At 39.6% G+C, this 23,950-nt stretch overlaps 1 protein-coding gene across 8 annotated transcripts in view; it reads right to left on the reverse strand.

The window, feature by feature from the left end:
• The window catches only part of PIAS2 (protein inhibitor of activated STAT 2), a 99,130-nt gene extending 76,854 nt beyond the window's left edge, over positions 1–22,276 (reverse strand). For 7 of the 8 annotated variants that reach the window (XM_041744123.1, XM_041744136.1, XM_041744099.1 and 4 more), the window contains exon 1: positions 22,066–22,276. In XM_041744123.1, coding sequence (XP_041600057.1) covers positions 22,066–22,089 — 24 coding nt within the window. In that variant the 5' untranslated portion in view covers positions 22,090–22,276. Of the gene's footprint in view, positions 1–5,526; positions 5,579–22,065 lie in introns of those variants that run through there. The other variant, XM_041744106.1, reaches the window with a different exon arrangement.
• Positions 22,277–23,950: the final 1,674 nt, after the last annotated feature.

Here is a 23,950-nt window from a genome sequence, read left to right on the forward strand (position 1 = left end):
CACCCCTCACAGCTTTATACATAAAGCAACTTCTATGCATATATACAATATTACTCATCCATATAAAAAAATGAAATCTTGTGATTTGTGACAACATGGATGAACCCTGAGGGCATTATGCTAGGCAAAATAAGTCAGGCAGAGAAAGGCAAATACTACAGGATCTCACTTATATGTGGAATCTAGAAGCAAAAAAAAAGAAAACCAAGCTCATAGGTACAGAGAACAGACTGGTGGTTCAAGGGGACAGGTGAAGGGGTTCAAAAGGTACAAACTATCAGTTATAAAATAAATAAAGGGGATATAATATTCAGCATGATGAATACAGTTAATAATAGTATATTGTGGGGCACCTGGGTGGCTCAGTCAGTTAAGCGTCCGACTCTTGATCTCAGTTCAGGTCTTGATCTCAGGGTCGTGAGTTCAAACCCCGCACTGGGCTCCACGCTGGGCGTGGAACCTACTTAAAAACAAAAAAACAAAAACAAAAACAAAACAGCATATTGTATATTTGAAAGTTGCTGAGATCTTAAAAGTTCTCATCACAAGAAAAATATTTTTGGTAACTGTAAGATGATGGATATTTACTAGATTTATTGTGGTAATCATCCTGCAATGCATACAAATATTGTACATCTGAAACTAATATGTTATATGTCAATAATACCTCAATTAAGAAAATAATAAAAAATATTACCTGAAACCTGGAAAAAAAAGTCATTGCCAGGAATGAGTGGAGACATAAAAAAAGAGTAAGAGTACAAAGATAAGAGGTGATCTCTGCTGAAGCTCAAGGTACATGGGGAATTCTCTACCTTTGCAAGAATGTTTCTACTATAAAGAGTTTGCGTCAATGGGGGAAACTAGTTGTGGGTTATATACTACTCTGTGTACTATCTTCCCAACTTTTCCATAAATCTGAAAGTATTTTAGATTTAATCAAGCAAAAATTGCTGGTTGTTTGCAGGGAAAAAAACAGATTGTGGTCTAAATACCATTTCCCACAAAAAGAACCAGGCTCCAAAAAAAGGGAGAGAGAGAGAGAGAGAGAAAGAGAGAGAACGAGAACCCAGGCTCCTTGAGGAAATGGCTAATTGCAAGTCTGGGATAAAAAATGCACAAGAATATTTTATAATACCAGAAATACCAAAGGAATTATTGAAGACTACTGGAATCTTGTCAGAAGGACACAGAAAACCACCCAGTAGCCCAAGACAAGAAAATCTAACCATCAAAGAAAATAACTGCATCAATTCAAACACATCAAATGTATTAAAAATCACTTGTTCATAATAACAATACTTAAAAAAAACTCACTGATCTCTGTTACAGGATGTTGAGAAACCAACTCTCGTTATTCTGATAACTGTTAAAGTAAGGAAAGCAATACAAAAAGATTTGCTCAAAACAAGCCATATGATTATCTGCATAAATGACAAGAGGGCATTTGAAGAAGTCCTATCCATTACTTATAAAATCTCTCAATAAAAAGAAACAGAATGAAACTGTTAACATGATAAAAGGTAGCTATCAGAAATCAAGAACAAGTATCCTCCTTAAAGATGAAACATTTGATCATAAAAACCTATGAAAGATGTTTTCTCATTCATGGGATCCCTGGGTGGCGCAGCGGTTTGGCGCCTGCTTTTGGCCCAGGGCGCGATCCTGGAGACCCGGGATCGAATCCCACATCAGGCTCCCGGTGCATGGAGCCTGCTTCTCCCTCTGCCTGTGTCTCTGCCTCTCTCTCTTTCTCTCTGTATGACTATCATAAATAAATTAAATTAAAAAAATTTAAAAAACAAACAAACAAACAAAAAAAACAAAATTATTCTAGAGGGCCTAATACAGATTTTAAAAGAAACAATATTTGTAATTTACAAATGACAAAACTGTCTATACTGAAAATATAAAAGCATCCACTGAAAAATAAGACCTAATAAGTTAAGAAAATTCACGGAGTTATCTATACAGATTTTCAAGTTACTGATAAGAAAAAAAGCATTATTTTAAAAAAGCCTAAGTAACAAAATATAAAGTACAAAGGCATAAATTTAAAAATTTTGTAATAGCTACATAAAAACAAGACATAAAAGAACCATTGACTAAAGTAAGGACTATATTATTTTACTAGATAAAATAAATATTGAAAAGATGTTACTACCCCTCAATTTTATAAATATAATAAAACTTCAAAGAATAACTGAGGGGCTGGACAAATTAAAACTTACCATAAAGAATAAAATATATAACATGGCAGGTGGCAATAACAAAGGTCAAAAATAATGGGAGAAAAGGAAACAGAGAGTGAAGAGGTAAAGGATTTGCAATCTTAAAGAGGGAAGGTTTACCTCCAGAGGTAACTGAATAACTGAAGGAGTGAGAAGCCACCCAATCAATATCTGCAGAAAAGCGTTCGAAGGCCTTGGAGGCAGCAGGTGGAAAACATTTGAGAAAGCAAGCATGTCTAGCACAAGGAAAGAAAAATAAAAAGCCCGTCACAGCTGTACCAGAGGAATCTAGAGGAATCTAAGCAGAATGATGACCAAAGAAAATGACAGCCTGGGGAGGGAGGTGATTAGCTTAAACATCTACTAGATAAAATTAGGATATCACATTTGTAAGGCTAAAAAATGACCAAACAAAACTGCAGGGCAATGGCATGCATTTAAGTTGGTAGAGTACAGAGCAGTTTAAAGTATCCTGTAATTAAAGGAATAGATAGCTTTAGACTTACACACATGTACCAAAATTTCAAAAGAAAATTCAAGATAACTCCAAGGGTGTACAAGAGAACCAAAAAAAAAAAAAAAAAAAAAGGTAATTTCACACAAGTAAATGGGCAGGAAAAAAATCAGCCCAAAAGGTGGTAACATGGAGAGACAAAACACAGAAAAAGTAGGAAAGCACAAAATGAAGAAGAATAAAAGAATAAATGTAAATATATCAATAATCCCAACAAATAAAAATGAAGTACATAAAAACCCCTCAGGAAATCTAATTTATAATTTTAAAACTCCCCAAAACAGGAGTGCCTGGGTGGCTCAGTTAGTTAAGCACCCAACTCCTGATTCTGGCTCAGGTCATGATCTCAGGGTTGCAAGGTTCGGCCCAGCAAGAGGCTCCATGCTCAGCATGGAGTCGGCTTAAGGCTCTCTCTCCCTGTCTGTCCTCCCCACCACTGCTAGCACTTTCTAATAAATAAATAAGTAAAATCTTCAAAAAAATTAAATTACAAAGTAAAACTCCCCCAAAATAATCAGGCCTAAATGGTTTTACTGGAGAATTCTACCCAACATTTACAGAAGAATTAACACCAATCTAATTTCTTCCAGAAAACAGAATATTTCCAAATTCATTCTATAAATTATAACCAGTATTACCCTGATGGCAAAACTAAATAAAAATAGTATGAAAAATAAAACTATAAACCAATATCCATCACACATATAAATGTTAAAATCCTTAACAAATGTTAGCAAATAGAACTTAGTAATATATAAAAAGAATTATAGGGGATCCCTGGGTGGCTCAGTGGTTTGGCACCTGCCTTCAGCCCAGGGTGTGATCGTGGAGTCCCGGGAGGGAGTCCTGGGATCGAGTCCCACATTGGGCTCCCTGTATGGAGCCTGCTTCGACCTCTGCCTGTGTCTCTGCCTCTTTTTCTCTGTGTCTCTCATGAATAAATAAAATCTTTAATAAATAAAAATAAATAAATAAATAGAATTATATATCATGACCAAGTGAGGTTTTATTTCAGGATTACAAGGCTGGTTCAATGTGTGAAATCAAAAATCAATGTATATTTTTTTTGGAGTATATCCTTATTAAGAGCTAAAAAAAAGAAAACCACATGATCATAGCAGTCAATGCAGAGAAAGCATTTGACAAATTCAATATCCACTCATAATAAAAATTCTCAAGAGGCAGGAATGCAGAATTCCTCAACTTGATAGAAATCACCTACAAAAAAATCTAGAGCTAACATTATACTCAGTGGTGAAAGACAATGTATGGGAATAAGGCTAAGTGGGAATGAGGCAAGAATGTCAATTCACACCCTATTAATCAGAATAGGTCTGTAAGTTCTGGAAAAGGAAAAGACAAGAAGAGGAAATAAAAGGCACACAAGCTGAAAAGAAAAAAAAAATTTTAAAATTGCCTATATTTGCAGATCCCAAGAATCTATAAAACAACTCTTACAACCAAGACTGAGTTCAGCAAGGTTGCAGGAGGCAAGAGCAACACACAAATGCCAATCATATCTCTATATACTGACAAAGGACATATGGAAAGAAGTTATTTTTATTTATTTATTTTTTAATTTTTATTTATTTATGATAGTCACAGAGAGAGAGAGAGAGAGAGAGAGAGAGGCAGAGACATAGGCAGAGGGAGAAGCAGGCTCCATGCACCGGGAGCCTGATGTGGGATTCGATCCCGGGTCTCCAGGATCGCGCCCTGGGCCAAAGGCAAGCGCCAAACCACTGCGCCACCCAGGGATCCCTGGAAAGAAGTTAAAAACACTACATTCACTCCAAAAAAAATGAAAATACTTGTTTAAATATTTAACAAAATACACACAAGACTTGTATACTCAAAACTACAAAATATTAATGAAAAAAGTCTAAGAAAATCTAAATGAATGGATTCTCCATGGCTTTTAAAACTCAACAAAGTAACTACACCAATTTTCACTAAACTGACACACATTTAACACGGATTTCTACCCAAATCCCACCAAGACTTTCTTATAGATGAGATTATTCTAAAATTTATATGGAAAGGCAATGGAACTAGAGGAGCTAAAACAATATGAAAAAAATAGAAATCAGTCTATTCAATTTCAACAACTTAGCTCTGTAATCAAGACTGTGTGGTATGTAGTATTAGAAGAGGTAACACACAGGTCTATGGAACATAGAACCCAAAAACAGACAGACGTACACAATATGCCCGAATAGTTTTTGACAAAGGTAAAAAAAAACTCAATGGAGGAAAGATTGCCTTTCAACAAAGGTGCTGAAGCAAACTATACATCCAACTACAACTTACTTTTTATACAAAAATTAACTCCAAATGGATCACGGACTTAACTGTTAGAATAAAGCTTTAAAACTTTTTGGGAACAACAGAAGAAAATCTTCATGAACTAGTGCTAGGCAAAGAGTTCTTAGACTTGACATTCAAAGAAAAATCGACAGAAGAAAAAATATATATACACTACACTTCACCAAAATTAAAAACTTGTGCTCTGCAAGACCCCATTAAAGATGAAAAAACAATCAGCAGGCTTGCCAACAGTATTTGCAAACCACATACCAACAAAGGACAAGTACCCAGTATATCTCTAGAACTCTCAAAATCCAACAGAAAAAAAAAAAATCCAATTTTAAAAAAGGCAAAAGGCATAAAGACAGATTTCACCAATAAGGTTAGACAAAAAATAAGCACATGAAACACATTATCATTAGCCACCGGGGAAGTGCAAATTAAAACCTCACTGAGGTATCACTAGATACATACCAGAATGACTAAAATGAAAAACAGTGATAACACCAAATGCTGGCGAGGATGCAGAGAAACTGGATCACTCCATACATTGCTGGTAAGGATGTAAAATGGTACAGCCACTCTGGAAAACAGTTTGGCAAGTTCTTTAAAAACTATAAATTTATAATAACCATACAACCAAGGAATTGCACTCCTGGGTATTTTTATCCCAGAGAAATGAAAACTTACGTTCACAAAAAAGCCTCTGCAGAAATCTCAAAGCAGTTTTATTCTTAACAGCCCAAAACTCTAACCAACATGGATGTTTTTCAACAGGTAAATGGTTAAACTAATCCAAACCATGAAATACTCAGCAATAAAGAGATGAACTATTGATACATAAAACATGAATCAATCTTCAGAGAATGATGCTGATCAGGGGAAAAAAAAAAACCCAAGAGGTAACATACTGTATGATTCCATTTATGTAATATTCTTAGAAAAAAATAAAACCACGGAAATGAAAAACAGATGACTGGGTCTAAGATATTAAGGGGATGGGAAGGAAGTGGGTGTAGCAATAAAAAAGACAGAGGTATCCTTATAGTGATGGAAACGGTCTATATCTTGATGGGGTCAATGTCAATACCCTTCTAATATTATTGTGATGTTGTTCTTTGGTTTTCTAAGATGCTACCACTGTGAGAAACTTGGTAAAGAGTACATGAAATGTCTGTAATATTTTTTACAACTGTGAGTAAACTGACAATTATCTTAATAAAGTTTAAAATTACAAAGACCAAGATTACTAAAGCAGATTATTTTTTAATCCAACAGCATGATATTCACAAGAGAAAACTAAAACAAAAGAAAACAAAAATGTAGGAGTAGGGAGAATTTTAAAAATCAGGCAAGATTCGTGGACCAAAAGGAAACAGTATAGGTATAACATGAAACAGTAATACAAAGAACATTCAAAGACACAAGGAGTAACGACAGAGAGTAAAGTAAAAGCTCCAATTCAACAGAAAAATATAATCTTTAATTTTCATGTATTAGCAATAATTTAAAATATATATTTTTTAATTTAAAATATATTTTAAAAAATCAGTATAACTACATAAACTAGGGAAAAAACATCCTTCTAAAAGATCAGCATACTTCTCTCTAAAAAGATATGGAAGATTTGAATAGAATTAACAAGCCTAACTACCAGACATATGTAAAACTGTGCTCACAACTGGAAAATACACATTCGCTTTCAAGTACAAAAAAAAATAAAAACTGACCACAATCTTAGCAGATTTCAAAATATTAGAGTCACACAAAACTTGCTTCCTAACCACAACACAGTTAAAAACCAGTAACTAACGAAACTCTCATATATTTGGAAATAAAAACTTTTAAATAACTCATAAATTAAGGAATTCACAGTGAAAAATAATGAAAACACTGCATATCAAAACTTGTGTGATGCAGGGAAAACAATGGAGACCTAGGTTAAACACTGAAAATTAAAAAGCAAGGCGTCCAACTTAAGAAATTAGAGAAAGAATAAAAATAAACACCAAAAAGATAAAGTATACAAATAAAGAGCAGAAATTAATAAAATGGGGGAAGGATACATTGAAAAGCATAAAAAACCCTTGATTCTTTGAAAAGTCTTTTAAAAATTAGCAAGCTTTTAGTTTTTAGTATTGATCAAAAGAAAAAGCATTAAAAAAGATAAAAGGAACATTAACATTAAAAGATAAAAGGTACTACACAAAATTAGAGATTAACAACTTAATATAATTTCAAGACCATGAATGAAATGGGCAACTTCTTATACAATTATAACCTACCGAAACTGGCTTGAAAGTTGAAAATATGAACAATCCTATCAACAAAGCAATTCAGTCAGTGGTTAAGAAGTGTCTCTCTCTCTCTCACACACACACACACACACACACAGGAAAAAAAAAAAAAAACAGGAACAATTTTATAGGGAATTCTATCAAATACTTAACGGATCATTCTAATTTTACATAATTTCTTCCAGAGAAAGAAGCGTATATTTTTACAGGTCAATATTACTAATTATTAGAAGGAAAAATCTTAAATTAACTATCTTCAATTTGAGTCCAATAATGAAAAAGAGAGACAAATCAGGATTGACTTTATGCTTGAAACACAGGTATTTCACCCTGTTAACAGATTACAAAAGAAAAATATCTTCTCAAAAAACACAAGAGGCTTTTGATAAAACTCAACATCCATTCATGGCTTTTTTAAATTAGCAAACTAGTAATAGAAAGGAACATCCTTAACCTGAAAAGATTATCTACAATAAACCTACAGCAAGCATCATACTTAACTGTGAAACTTTGAAAGCATTCCCTTTAAAATCAGGAACAAGATCAGGATGCCCCCATCACCGCTTCTATTCAACATTGTACTGGAGATCCTAGCCAGCACATTAAGACAAGAAAAAGAAAGAAAAAAAAAAAAGGCATAAGAATTGGAAAGGAGGAAACAAAGAGGTCATTATTCACAGATAGATCTGTCTACACAGAAAATCCAAAGAATTCTATAGATAATTTACCACAATTAGGAGTACAGCAAGGTTGTTACACAAAGTCAAAACTGTACTTCTATACACCAGCAAAGTAGAAAACAGAATTATGAAAAGTTACCATTTATGACTTGATATAAAAATAAAGTACCTAAAAATAAATCTAACAAAATATTTGCAATAGTTTAGTTGAAGAAAATTATAAAACTTTATGAAAGACATTGTAAAAGACCTAACAAATAAATGGCAATTATAATATTCATGGTTAAGAAAACCTAATTCTCTCCAAACTGATTTACAGATCCAATGCATTGCCCATCAAAATCCCAAGAGATCATGCGTGTTTGTATGTGTACATAACTTAAAAAAAAAAAAAAAAGATTTTAAAATTTTACAAAGGATCAAATAGCCAAGAAGTTCCCTAAAGAACTATAAGGCAGAACTTGGCCTCCTTCTTGTCCTTCAAAGATTGAGCAGACGGAGACTAACTTTCCCTATGAAAATTTAAAAACTGAACATAATATGAAAAACATCCATTTAAAGACATGAAACACTATAAAGTCAGCAAGGACGTGAGAGGCCAACACTACGAAAAGAAGCAAAGTATAGAAAATGGAGTCCAACATTTGATGCCTCTTTTCCCCCAGAAATATCTGTCAATGGGGAAAGGACAATGGATAGGTTGAGAAGTCAAGATCTTTGAAAAGACATACAGGGCCGGGGAAACGAGATTATTTGTAAAATATAACCTGCAAGAGTTGTTATCTGGGACATGCAATGAATTCCTACAAATCTGTATAAAAAAGATAGTTGGCTCAGTATAAAAATGGGTAAAAAATTGGCAAGCCATGTCACAAAAGATATCCAAATGGCCAATAAATAAATATATTAAAAGAGGCTTAACATCATTATTCATTAGGAGAATGCAAATTAAAACCACTAAACATTCACCAAAATATCTAAAATTAAAAGTGAACAAGAATGAATGTGAAGCAACTGGAATTATTATTTTGCTAGTGGAAGGGAATGAATGAACTACAACTACATACAAATGAATCTTGCAAACAAAACTGAGGGGAAAAGTCAGACATGAAAAATATATACACAAATATATACACATATGTATACAAGATATATAGATCCATTTTATAAAGTTCAAAAAACAGACAAAACTAATCTAAGACTAACATCAAGCCAGTAGTATCTTTGAGGAGACAGAGGTTAGTCACTGGGAGGTAACTCAAGGGAAGTCTCTAGGGTGCTGATAATGTGCTATTTCTTTATCCGCATTTGGTTATACTGAAAAATTCATCCAGCTGTACTCTCTTGATCTATGTATTTCCTACATGAAAGTCCTTATCAATAGAAGTTTGTTTTTGTGAAAGTTATTATAGAGTTGGAGTAATTAAGACAACATGATGGTGCTGTTAGCACAGATTAAGAGATCAGAATCCAGAAAGCATACACAGATCCAACTGTAGAATTATTACAAACCAGTAAGAAAAAAAATTTTTAAACCCAATGCAAACACAGACAAAAGACATAAACTAGTTAATAGTATCTCAGAAGAGTTAATAAAATGTTAATAAGCGTAATAAAAGATGCTCACTTTCATTATCAAAGGGAAAAATTAAAAACCAACAGGAGAAATTTTTACTTACTGGCAAAACTTTTAATTTGATAAAAGGGTTAGTAAGAAAGCTAATAAGCAATGAAAACTTCTACATTGCTGGAGAGAGCAAATACTGATACAATCCTCTTTGGGAAATAAGATGGCATCATCTAGTACTGTTGAAGATGAACATATCCTTAAATCCCAACAATTCTACTCCTGGAATTTCTACAATGAAACATACAAATATTTACACTAAATGAGATCAATCAAAATCACAAATAGTGTCAAATCAGTGCAGGTTAAGTTTATAGAATTTTTCTTTTTTGCATTTTCAGAACATTTTGGATTTTGGAAGGTTGAATAAGGAATTTGAGGACCTGTAATAGGGGGGGAAAAAAAAAAAAGGAAACTACACAAATTTCCAACCAGAGAATGGGCAGACTGGTATTTATACATGGAAAATTAAAAATGATAATAAACAAAAAAAATACCCCAATACAGCATCATTCCAGTTGTGTAAAAATTTTAAACATATTAAAAATTTACACATATAGATATGATTTAAAATTCATATATCTATATAATGTGGATAAAATCAGGAAAGAATACCCTGCTGACCTAACGAAATGAGCTGTTTAACTTATATGATGGCTACATGCATGTTTATTTACCTATACCTTCCTTACCTGTTATAATCTTTTAAATAACAACCATTTTTTAAAAATTAGCATGGTATTCCCAAATACAAACCATGATTCCAATAAGAAAATTGTCTCAAGAGATCTTTTCAAAGAAATTAGCATTATCAGATAATTTGAGGCATTTTTCCCCATAAATTGAGGACAAATTTCTCTTAAAAGAAAAAGCTCCTATAATCTAAAAAAATATAATCACAGAAATAAATCCTACAGAAGAGTTCAAAGACAAAATCAAGGAAATCTTCAGATATATACATGTCAATCTAGAAGTCCAACATTCACCCAACAAGTCTCAGAGAAAACAGAAGAGGGAAAGAAATTATCAAAGGAATAAAAGAGGGATCCCTGGGTGGCACAGCGGTTTAGCGCCTGCCTTTGGCCCAGGGCGCGATCCTGGAGACCCGGGATCGAATCCCACGTCGGGCTCCCGGTGCATGGAGCCTGCTTCTCCCTCTGCCTGTGTCTCTGCCTCTCTCTCTCTCTCTCTGTGTGTGACTATCATAAATAAATAAAAATTAAAAAAAAAAAAAACATAAAAAAAAAAAAGGAATAAAAGATATTTCCCAGGCTTGCAAAGTCTCAGAACTAAAAAGTTACCCATTCCCCTCCCCCAAGAATGAAAAAAGGCTTACAACTAAACACATTTCACAAAATACCAAAGATAAAAAGATTACCATAAAGACTTTAAACAAGGTGACTACAAAAGGATAACTATCAGATTTGTAATGGATCTCTATTAGAAACACTGAGAATTTTAATTTCCTAAAGCAAAGCTTTCAAAATTGGGTAGGAAAAACTGATTACCAATTTCATAATTCCAGATCTAAACTTCCAAACAGGAACAAAGGTAAGTCATTTTCAGATACTGTAGAAATTAGACTGTGTATCACAACACATGTCCATCCTAAAACAACTATTCTAGATTATATTCCCGTAATATCAAAAAAGGATTTTTAAAAAAGAAAAACATGGAATTCAAGCAATAGATCTAATACAGGAGTGCAATGTAATCCCAGGATGACAGCTGTATAGCAGATCTAGAAAGCAAGCTGTCCAAATTAAAAAAAGGAAGGTTGAGAGCTCCAGAAAGTCTCTTCAAGAAAAGCTGGTTACAAATAAGAACACATAATATTAAATTTTAAAAATAACTTCCATGAGTTCTCCTCACTCAAGCAGGACTTTATTATACATCTCCTTTAAGGAGCACAGGTTTAGTAACAGAAGTTCTCCTACAGCTCCAAGTGATTTGGTTTCACAGTGACTAATATTTCTATCAGAATACATACTACAAAAGGTGATCAAATACTCAATTTCTAGAATCTCCCTTAGAAGCACAGAGAAGTTTAACCATAAAATAAAAGCTAAAATTTTGACAACGCAGTAGAAAACGAAGGCTAGAAGAAGAGGAAGGACAGAGCTAGGAGAAACAAAGGGAAATGGATGAGTGCTAAATCCTGAGATGCTGGCAACTGAAAAGATACCATCTAAAACTGATGGGTCAAGAAACAAAAGTTTAACTAGTACAAAACGTTAATAATTAACGGGAGAATGAGGAACAAAAGTGAACTGGTAAGACACAGGTGGCCAACAAACACATAAAAAGAGTCTCAACATCACTCGTCATCAGGAAAATGCAAATCACAACTACAATGAGATATCACCTCACACCTCTCAGGATAGCAAAAATCAACACAGAAAACAACTGTTGGCAAGTACATGGCGCAAGGGGGACCTTCTTGCACTGTTGGGGAATGCAAACTGGTACAGCTACTCTGTAAAACAGTATGGAGGTTCCTCAAAAAGTTAAAAATAGAACTAATCTATGATTCAGCAATTGCACTACTAGGTTTTTACTCAAGGAATAAAAAAATATTAATCCAAAGGGACATATGCACCCCAGTACTTAGAACAGCATTATTTACAACAGCCAAATTATGGAAGCAGCCCAAGTGTCCATCAATAGATGAATATAGATGTGGTGTGTCTGTGTATATATACATACACACACATATACGTACGTACACATATATATGTACATGCGCATACATACAAAATGGAACATTACTCAGCCAGAAGAATGAAATCTTGCCATTTGCAATGACAGGGATGAAGCTAGAGAGTATATGCTAAGCGAAATAATTAGGAGAAAGACAAATGACATATGATTTCAATCATATGTAGAATTTAAGAAACAAAACAAAGGGGAAAGAAGAGAAACTGAGGCAAACCAAGAAACAGATTTTAACTATAGAGAACTGATGGTTACTAGAGGAGAGACGGATGTGGGATGGGTGAGGTAGGAATTAAGGCGGGCACTTGTGATGAGCAGTACCTGATGTACAGAAGTGATGAATCACTACATTGTACACCTGGAACTTTTCTTACACTGCACGTTAACTGGAATTTAAATTAAAACTTAAAAAAAAAATAAAAAATAAAATAAAACTTAAAAAAATAATATAACTAGTAGAAATCAATATGCCAGATAATGTGGAAAACAATGATCTAAACTTACCTACTAGAGTCAAGCAACATACACTGTTCAGAATTGGAATAAAAAAAAAATCAAGATACAGAAAAATATGTGGTGTTTTTGAGTTTGGGAATGAACCTAAAGGAAAAAAAATAAAAACAAAAACAAAAAAACCCAAACATGATTAAACGCAGTTAGTTTGGGATCCCTGGGTGGCGCAGCGGTTTGGCGCCTGCCTTTGGCCCAGGGCGCGATCCTGGAGACCCGGGATCGAATCCCACGTCAGGCTCCAGGTGCATGGAGCCTGCTTCTCCCTCTGCCTATGTCTCTGCCTCTCTCTCTCTCTCTCTGTGACTATCATAAATTAAAAAAAAAAAAAAAAAGCAGTTAGGGCAGCCCCGGTGGCGCAGCGGTTTAGCGCCGCCTGAAGCCCAAGGTGTGATCCTGGAGTCCCGGGTTCGAGTCCCACGTCAGGCTTCCTGCATGGAGCCTGCTTCTCCCTCTGCCTGTGTCTCTGCCTCTCTCTCGCTCTCTCTGAATAAATAAATAAATAAATCTTTAAAAAAAAAAAAAGATTAAAAAAAAAAAAAGCAGTTAGTTATATAAGGAGTGGAATCTACTGGGAAAGAAAGGGCTTTACTTTTCCTTCTGAATTTTCCTGCACTATCTGCACAAGTATTGCTTTCATTTGGGAAAAGCAATGAGGAATGGAAATAAGAATAAAAATTGTTATTAAAGCTACTTTTCAGGGGTGTCTGGATGGCTCAGTCAATTAAGCTTCCCACTCTTCACTTCAGCTCAGATCATGATCTCAGAATCCTGAGATCAAGCCCAGCACGGGGCTCCACTCTCAGCATGGACTCTGCTTGGGATTCTCTCTCCCTCTGCCTCTGCCCCTCTCCTCCCACTCATAGTCATATGTGCACTCTTTCTCTCAAAATAAATAAAATCTCAAAAAATAAAATAAAATAAAATCGTTTTCTAGGTTAGGGTGCCTGGGTGGCTCAGTCAGTTAAGCGTCTGACTCTTGATTTTGACTAAGGCCATGATCTCAGGGTCGTGGGATTCAGGTCCATGTCAGGCTCTGCGCTGAGCATGGAGTATGCAGCCTGCTTGGGATTCTCTCTCCCCTTTTCTGCCCCCATTTGTACACATGTACACAAGGCCTCTTAATAAATCTTTAAAAACAAAACAAAAAACCATTTTCCAGTTTAAAGAAAAAGTGGCCAAGCTCATACAATCAATAACCATGCATCCCTAAAGTTATGTCAAAAAAAAAAAAAAAAAAGGAAGAAAAGAAAAAACAAACGAATGAATGAACCACCATCTTCTGCAACAAAATCAAGAATAGCTTCTCCTGGGATCCCTGGGTGGCGCAGCGGTTTGGCGCCTGCCTTTGGCCCAGGGCGCGATCCTGGAGACCCGGGATCGAATCCCACATCAGGCTCCCGGTGCATGGAGCTTGCTTCTCCCTCCGCCTGTGTCTCTGCCTCTCTCTCTCTCTCTGTGACTATCATAAATAAATAAAAATTAAAAAAAAAAAAAAAAAAAAGAATAGCTTCTCCTGAGACGCTTGGGTGGCTCAGTGGTTGAGCATCTGCTTTTAGTTCAGGGCGTGATCCCAGGTCTGGGGATTGAGTCCCACCATCTGGCTCCCTGCAAGGAGCCTGCTTCTTTCTCCCTCTGCCTGCGTCTCTGCCTCTCTCTCTCTCTCTCTCTGTTGTCTCTAATGAATAAATAAATAAAATATTTTTTAAAAAAAAGCTTTTCCTGACCTATATGAATAATCAAATGGAGAACTCTGAATGTCTGTTAGGTTCATATTACTCTGCAAAATCACAAAAATTTGTATTTGTTTCAAACTACTCTTCCAAAAAAGTCTAGAAAGAAAAGCCACATTACCGGGGGTTCAAAGTAAACATTCACAGAATAGTCTGGACTATGGTATCAACATATCACTTTTATTCCAACTGTGCAATTTCTTAAATTCAGATATCTGAATAAAAATAGACTGTCAAGATAACTTAAGGGAGAAAAAAATCATTCTTCAACAAATAATGTAGGAAAGTAGATATCCACATGCAAAAGAAGTCTGATCCCTACACCTCATGCCATAAACAAAAATTAACCCAAAATGGATCAACCTGAATGTAAAAACTAAAACTATACATATAAATCCTTATATGAAAACAGGCATAAGGGGATCCCTGGGTGGCTCAGCAGTTTAGCACCTGCCTTAAGCCCAAGGCATGATCCTGGAGTCCTGGGATAGAGTCCCACATCAAGCTCCCTGCATGGAGCCTGCTTCTCCCTCTGCCTATGTCTCTGCCTCTCTGTCTTTCATGAATAAAGTCTTTTTTTAAAAAAAGAAAGAAAGGGATCCCTGGGTGGCGCAGCGGTTTAGCGCCTGCCTTTGGCCCAGGGCGCGATCCTGGAGACCCGGGATCGAATCCCACGTCGGGCTCCCGGTGCATGGAGCCTGCTTCTCCCTCTGCCTGTGTCTCTGCCTCTCTCTCTCTCTGTGTGTGACTATCATAAATAAATTTTAAAAATTTTAAAAAAAATAATTTCATTAGTCTTTAAAAAAATAAAAAATAAAAAATAAATAAAAAAAGAAAACAGGCATAAATCTTTAAGACACTGGATTAGGCAATGATTTCTTATCAAAACCAAAAGCAAGAAAAGAAAAGATGATAAATTAAACTTTGTCAAAATTTAAAAACCTTTGTGCTTCTAAGTACATTATGAAGAAAGTAAAAAGATAGTCCATAAAAAGGAGTAAAATATTTGCAAACCATGTATCTTATAAAGAACTTGAACTTAAAACAAAAAAAAATTTTAAAATGGGCTAAAGGTTTGAATAGACATTTTTCTAAAGAAAATATACAAATGGGGCCACCTGGGTGACACAGCTGGTTAAGCGTTTGACTCTTTAAAAAAAAAAAAATTATTTATTTATATATTTATTCATTCATTCATTCATTCATTCATTCACGAGAGACACAGAGACAAAGGCAGAAATGTAGCCAGAGGGAGAAGTAAGCTACCTGCATGGAGCCCAATGTGGAACTGAATCCCAGGACCCCAGGATCATACGCTGAAACAAAGGCAGACAGACGCTCAACCACTGAGCCACTCAGGCATCCCTAAGCGTTTGAGTCTTAATTTCAGCTCAGATCATGATCTCGTGGGTCATAAGACCCGCATCTAGCTCCACAATCAGCAGAGTCAGCTTGAGACTCTCCCTCTCCATATGCCTGTCCCCTCCATGCCCTCTCTCTCACAGAAAGAAAGGAAAGAAAGGAAAGAAAGGAAAGAAAGAAAGAAAGAAAGACCAATAAACACATGCAAAGATGCTCAGTATCATTGGTCACTAGGGCAATGCAAATCAAACCACAATAAGATAACACTTCACATCCAAGCAGGTAAGGATGTGGAGAAATTAGAACTCTTATAACTGCTGGTAGGAATGTAAAATGAGGGGATCCCTGGGTGGCTCAGTGGTTTAGCGCCTGCCTTTGGCCCAGGGCGCAATCCTGGAGTCCCAGGATCGAGTCCCGCGTCAGGCTCCTGGCATGGAGCCTGCTTCTTTCTCCTCCTGTGTCTCTGCCTCTCTCTCTCTATGTCTATCATGAATAAATAAATAAATAAATAAATCTTTAAAAAAAAAAAAAAAAAAGGAATGTAAAAAGATGTAGCAGTTTGGGGAAAGTATGGCAGTTCCTCAAACACTTACCACAGGTACCCAGCAATGCTACCCCCAGGTAACTACCAAAAATAACTGAAAACGTGTCCACACAAAACTTATATACAGATGAATGTTCATACTTGTCAAAAAGTGGAAACCACCCAAATATACATAAACTCATGAATGAATAAACAAAATGTGGTATACTCCATACAACAGAATATTATTCAACCATTAAAAGAAATGAAGCACTGACACACGCCAGAACTTGAGCCTTGAAAAGGTTATGTTAAACGAAAGCAGACAGACACAAAAGGCCACGTGCATGATTCTATTTCCACAGAACACCTAAAACAGACAAATCCATAGAGACAGAAGGTAGATTACTGGAAGTTGAGGGCTAGATGAAAAGGAAGACAGGGAGTGACTGCTTAATGGGCATGGAGTTTCTTTTGGGGGTGATAAAATGTTCCGGAATTAGATAGTGGTGATGCTTGCACAACTTTGTGAATAGACCAAAACCACTTTAAAAGGCTGAAGTTTATGGTATGTGAATTATATCTCAATTTAAAAATAAACTAGCTAAGATCCAATCCAGAAAAACAAAGGCAAAATGCTGAGAAAAGAAACATCTGAAGAATGTTATATTTAGAAAAGTGTCAGCTTTATCAGAGAAGATATTCATGGAGGGAGGGCACAGACCTAAGGACCAAACAAATGCAAAAGTATCTCCTATAGCCAAGGATATCTTGGTTTACAATTTAAAATTATCTATTTAAAAAAAATAAAATAATCTACTTAGGGGCACCTGGGTGGCTTAGGCACTTAAGCATCTGCCTTCCACTCAAATCATGATCCCAGTGTCCTGGGATCTCTCCACATCAAGCTCCTGGCTCAGCAGGTAACCTGCTTCTCCCTCTCCCCTCTCCTCTTGTGCACAGGCACCAGTGCGCACTCTCTCTAATAAATAAAATATTTTTTAAAAAATTATCTATTTAAATTAAACACTGAGTTTTGTTTTGTTTTGTTTTTTTAAGATTTTATTTATTTATTCATGAGACACACAGAGAGAGCAAGAGGCAGAGACACAGGCAGAGGGAGAAGCAGGCTCCATGCAGGGAGCCTGATGTGGGACTCAATCCCAGGACTCCAGAAGCACGTCCTGGGCCAAAGGCAGGAGCTAAACCGCTGAGCCACCCAGGGATCCCCAGCACTGAGTTTTGAATGTGCTTTCATAAGCATGAACTCAAGTGAAACCACCTTGGAAATTTTATTGTATACCACTCATGGCTTTGAATCACACGGTAGATTCAATTGCATCTATCATATCTATTAATCTATTTTCTTGCCCAATAGTTGGGAGGGATGAGGGATTCTAACCTCAAATCCCCCATTAACTTTCTATTCTCCCTCTATATCCTCACAGCACCTGAAGCCACCGCAATGGCAAGTCCTGCTAGGTGTAAAGAACCCAACACTCAAGCCCTCTAGACAGAAAAATCTTCTGTATTACTCAAGACTCTTAGCCTCAAAGATCTTCTGCATCTTGTTTACCAGTATCTATTAGGAAAGTTATGATTACTCACTCTTTCACTAGCCCAAATACACACCAAGACTGCACACATTTACTCGTTTTTCTGACAGCCACGGAGATAATAAACTCAATGCACAAAAGGAAGGATGAGAAATACAGGACAGAAAGCCAAGGAAGGAAGGAAAAAAGAAAGTTACTGCAAGAGATTCCCCCCCCCTCCATCTCCACACTTGAGTGATGTGAAGTAAGGAGAGTAGATTAACCAGAATAAATAAATAAAAAGTAAAAAATAAAAAGAACAGAATAAATAGTAGCAGGAACCTTTGTAAGGACTACCAAAAGACTGCACGAGCAACCCACAGTATACAATCAAAGAAGCATCTCATTTTTTATTTCAGCTCAGGGAAGTCAGCTTGAGATTCTCTCTCCCTCTTAGCCTCCACTGGCCCTCCTGCCCCCCTCCCTCATCTCTCTCTCTAAAATAAAAAAAAATAAAAAAGAATTTTTTTTTTCAAAAACCATTCTGGTTGAAGAAGAGATGAGGGACTTCAGAACCCCGACTATTCTGCTTCTGCTCTATCCCTGTGCTTAGCTCTGCTAGAGATTATTTTGTAGAGAGAAAGGGGGGTAGCAGTGACAGAAGTCCAGACCACCAGATCTTATGAGCTTATCCCACGTTAATTCACAACTAGCTAATTTGCAAACTAGTTAGCTCTGAAACTTCTACCAACATAAATGCTATAAACAAGCAACCAGTGAATTGAATAATTTCTTCTCTAGCACCTTGAAAGCTTCGAATACTTGATGTGTACTTATAATCATCCTTGACTACTCAGCCCACAGTTTCTATTTACAGAAAACTTGCTCCTTCCTTTCCCCCAATACATCAAAATCGTCTCGTGAATCATATTTATGTGACAGGACACTAACTTTCTGGCCATAGTTGATTAGAACAGAAGTGGACCCTCAACTAAGCTCAGCAAGTCAGATCCTCTCTCTTGGAAGAGCTAGAAGAAATGTGTGCTGGTATTCTATTAAAAAGAAAGCAGCAGAGTGTAAGGCTGCCACATTCTGCTATGACCGGACAAGACCTCTAGCATTGGCTTACATAGCAGTCTCAAAAACTAAAATCATCTGGCAGCCTCTTAAGGTTCCACAGGAGTTGCCTCATCAAATAACCTCCACCTCCACCCTAAGCTTACAAAGCAAAGGCACAAGAGTCACCAAAACACAGTGAGGACAGGAGATGGCATCACCAGCCCCAGAAAGGACCTGCTCTGGTTATACATGCCCCTAGTAAGTAGCACTAAACGATAATGGATAAAGATAATGGAAATCCTCTCAGCAGCAACAGTATGGGCAGCCAAATATGTGACTTCCAAGTCAGCTATTTCCTCTACTGCCAAGTTAGCCAACAAACTAATGCTGGCCAGTTTTCCCTGGTCCTTTAATTTACCGGACTATCTCTCTGACCCCCACAGAATATATTCTGAAGCAGAGACCATTTAGAATGCCCTACATGTTTCTTCCTCTTTTCTAATTAGATTTTCAGTCAGCTGTCCTGTTTCCCCTCCAGTATTATATGTCACATAAGAAGGACACTGGCTGTCATTCTATTTAGTTCATAGATTCCAGGCTGATGGCTAGCAACCCCACGTGGACCTGAAGGAAACTGCACAGAGCAGGAGAGCCCAGATTCCGAAGAGCCTGGACTCTAAAGCTTGACATCTGAGGTTAAAAATCCCAGGTCTTCCAGCTCAAGCTATGTTGAGCTACTCAACCTGTCTCAGTTTCTTCTGACAATTTCTTCTAATAATTCTATTACAATTATTGCAAGAATTAAACAGGTATGTAAAGTGCTTAGACCAGAGCCAGGCACGTAATAACCAGAGATATTGTAATGGATATTTATTATCATCATCGTCATCACCACCACCACTGAAATGGGTGCAGGACATGGAGACAGTTCATCTTTAAATGTAGAAGATGCTGCTGAGCAACTAAAGCAAAGACTGGTGTGGATAACTCTTCCACCATCTATCTACCTGCACACCCTTCTTGTCCTCTGAAAATTCTCCCCAGACTCTGCCGAGCACCTTACGTGAGGTGCCATCTTCCATCAAGTGTGGGAAGAAGCAAAGACAGCTGAAAAAGATGATGAAGCTGATCTACAAAACGAATTGTAGATGGCAAGGTGGGGGAGAGGGAAGAAAATGGAGAGGGAGAAAAGGAGGAAAGGAGGTGGGGGGGGGGATAAAAGTGGGGAGCAAGAAGGGGGAAAGGACAGGTAAATCCAAAGAGAAAAAAAGCATCTTTGGCTTCCATCCTGGCTCCACTCGAACTTCAGCACTGACTGCTCTTTCTGCCCTATACTTGTAAATAAATCCTCCCCTTTTTATTAAGCCTTGACAAACAACATTTATAAAAGTCTAATGCAAGTCTTGGAAAAACTTTCATCAACAAAAAAAATCCTAGAAGACGATCACTTGTATATATATATGTTACTGCGCAAAAATTAAAAGGACACTGCACGTAAAAAAAATTTGACCTTCCAACTTGTCTCCTTAACCAATCCTCAACCTAATGCATTCATTTACACAGCTGAGGCTCAGACCTGGTTGTTTCAAAAGCTCCACAGGTGTTAAAACTCCTACACTTACCAACATGAATACCCTTTGCCCGCTAGCATGGTTCTCCGTATAAACTAATATAGGGACACTATAAACTAATATAAAGAAAAAAGCATTCATGTACTTTTTACCAGGAATTAAGTAATTCGTTTTGAAACGACAGAAGGGAAAATGGCAGGTATTATGCAAACTATAACACACCCTCCCTTCAGATCCTTACACCAATAGGTTCTTTTGCTGATGTCCATCGTACCAGCCAGGTAAGCAGACAACATCCTTCCGACTCCATCCCTCGCGGGGGGAGGGGGGGGGGACCACAAACATACAGAACTGAATCTTTGACCGGATTCCTCTTCCTTCTTATTCCCAAAAATTAACCCTTACATCGCAGTCTATTATGCAAAAGCACTGCAGTTAATTTCAAGTTCGCATTCAGCTCTACTTAGGCTTTTTTTTTTTTTTAAATCACGGTTTCCGTCCTGAAGTACTCCATTTCTGTCGCCAGTAATTCAGCGATCCATAAAAAATAATAATGAATCAATCCCGTCCGTTTATCACAGTTCAGTTTCAGCTGAGGACTCTGAAGGTTACCAGCCCCGGGGAGGGGGGCCGGGATATCTTTTCCATTGTACCCCCCAGCAGACCCGTTTTCAAACCCCGACTACAAAGATACCAACAATAAAGTTGTGACCTTGTTCTAAGGCCAGGAAGCAAAAGGTTCCCCCCCAGCACCCCCCCGCCCCCCGAGCGAGCCGAGTCCACAAGCCAAGCTCACGGCCCCTCGGCCTCTGCGAGCGTCTTACCAGGGCAGTAAGAAAACACCACGGTGTGAGGTCGAGCCCAACAGCGATCTCACGGAACGGCAGCACCAGCCACGAGAGCAGAGGCGGAGGGCTCCTGAACGCCCCTCGGCGTCGCCGAAAACACTCTCCCGGCAAGTGAGTACCACGCGGACTTCCGAGCGGCCCCCCAAGGCGGACGGGCGGACCCCGCGCCCCGCCGCAGCCCGGACACCAGGCCGTCGGGCGCCCGCGAGACCCTCCGGGCCGCGGCGCCCCCGCCCGCCCCGCGCGCCCCGCCCGCCCCGCGCGCGCCGCGCCAGGTGTGCCCCCCGCCCCCGCCCCCCGGGCCCGACCCACCGCCGCTCCGGGCCCGGCCCGCCGCCGCCCCCGCGCGGCCCAGCCGCCCTCCGCCGCCCGGCTCCCCTCCCCCGCCCGCCGGGCGCCCCGCTCGCACTCGGGCCGGGGCTGGCGGCTCCGCCAACCGGTCCCCGCGAAACAAGAAGCTGGCGGCCGAGCGACGCTGCGGCTTCCCCGCCTCGCCTCCCCTCCCCTCCCCTCCCCCGCGGCCTCCACTCTCCACTCCCGCGCCCCCGCTTACCCTCAACTCCTCGAAATCCGCCATTTTACACCACCCGCGGGCGCCGCCGCCGCTGCCGCCACAGCACCCCCTCCCGCTGCCGCCAACGACGCCGCCGCCACCACGGCCGCCGCCGCCGCCTCCAGCACCATCCTGCACTGGGCGCCGCTAAAGACGCCGCGGCCACCGCCGCCGCCGCCGCTGCCGCCGCCGCCGCCGCCGGGCCTGTCACGTGACCGGCGCGGGAGCTCCGCCCCCGGCGCGCGCGGCCCCGCCCCCCGCGCCCACCCGGCCCACCGCCTTCCGCCCACGTCTTCCGCCCGGGCCCGCGGCCCGCTCCCGCCGCCCGCCCGCCCCCCGCACGCCTTCCGGCGCCGCGCCCGCGGCCGTGCCCTCCTCCGCTCCGCCCCTGGGACGAGGACCCCGGCCGGGGAAGCGGCGGAGGCGAGGGAGACGTGGCCGGGGCTCCGGGCAGCGACGTTTCGGGAAAATCCTAACGGTGCCCTTGTAGCTGAAGGGAAGCAGCCGCCAGGAAAACCGCCCCCCGCAGTAGCGGCGGAACAGCCTCGGCGCGGGTGCTGCCCAAGCCGCTGTTCGAGCTCACGGTGCACGACGGGCGAGGCCTCGCCGCTGGGTTCTGCCCTCCGAGTACTAACCTGGCTGATGCCTTGGCTTTGAAGGGCGCCTGAATGTCACGGACTGCAGACTCGAGAGGGTGGAGCGGCGGGACTTGGGGAAAGGTGAAATGCGAGAGCGAAAGAAGAGTACTCCCAAAGATCCCCGGTTTTTTAAAAAGTCGAGGGGTCAGGGAAATCAGATAGCCGGGAAAGAGGAAATGCCAAGGGCAAAACAGATGGAAGGGAAGCTCGGTGGCACCGGTGACGTGCTGATAAAGGATGAGAGAAGATGCTGAGTCAAGCTGCTCGGAAAAGTCACTGGACCAAGCCCGGGGGTTCAGATTTCCTTGAAGAGGTGGATGAAACCCACCCACGGGGAGAACTTTAAAACCCTTGAGACCATTTGCAGAGCCCTGTGTATTCTGGTGCCTGCCTACTGCCTCTTCCCATTCCCTGTTTGTTTAATGAATGAACAGCAGCTAGAGAGATTTCTAACGCTGGCTCTCTACCATTAACTTTGTGGTCTTCGCCTGGCTGCTTCTTGATTTTAGTTTATCCTCCTTTGGCCTTGGTTTACACCTCACTGGAGTTTAACGTTGTTCAACAGCCATTAAGTGAAGGTCACCGTGAACTAGGTGCTTTGAAGGAAGGGAAAGGTGAATAGAATACAAGCCTTCTGCCAAGAAGTTTACAACGCATACAAGGGACCAACATGAACACAAAATTAAGAGAAGGCATGGCCTCACCGAGAGTTGTTCGAGAGTTGTTCCTGGTATTCGCTGTCCGGTTGGTAGGTTTGACTGCACGGCTCTAAGCGCTGTCCCAGACAGGCCTAGCCCAAGAATAAATAACGTCTTCCTTGCCACAGTGATTACATCAGAGCTGAACTGTAAATCCAACTACCACAGGGCATTTCCAGGCTTTGCCAATTATTTTTTTTTTTAATTTTTTTTTAATTTTATTTATGATAGTCACAGAGAGAGAGAGAGAGAGAGAGGCAGAGACACAGGCAGAGGGAGAAGCAGGCTCCATGCACCGGGAGCCCGATGTGGGATTCGATCCCGGGTCTCCAGGATCGCGCCCTGGGCCAAAGACAGGCGCCAAACCGCTGCGCCACCCAGGGATCCCAAGGCTTTGCCAATTAGATCAAGTGTGGGCCAATTTATTCAGTGATTAGAGGTGAGGAGACTTTCTAGCTTGTGGAGGTCTACAACCATTTTGCTACAATGAGGGGCCAGCCTGAGCACCAATCCATCTCATGGGCAAGAAGCACCCAAAAAAATCAGAAT

This window comes from Vulpes lagopus, chromosome 1, assembly GCF_018345385.1.
Source record: "Vulpes lagopus strain Blue_001 chromosome 1, ASM1834538v1, whole genome shotgun sequence".
Classification (NCBI taxonomy): Eukaryota; Metazoa; Chordata; class Mammalia; order Carnivora; family Canidae; genus Vulpes; species Vulpes lagopus.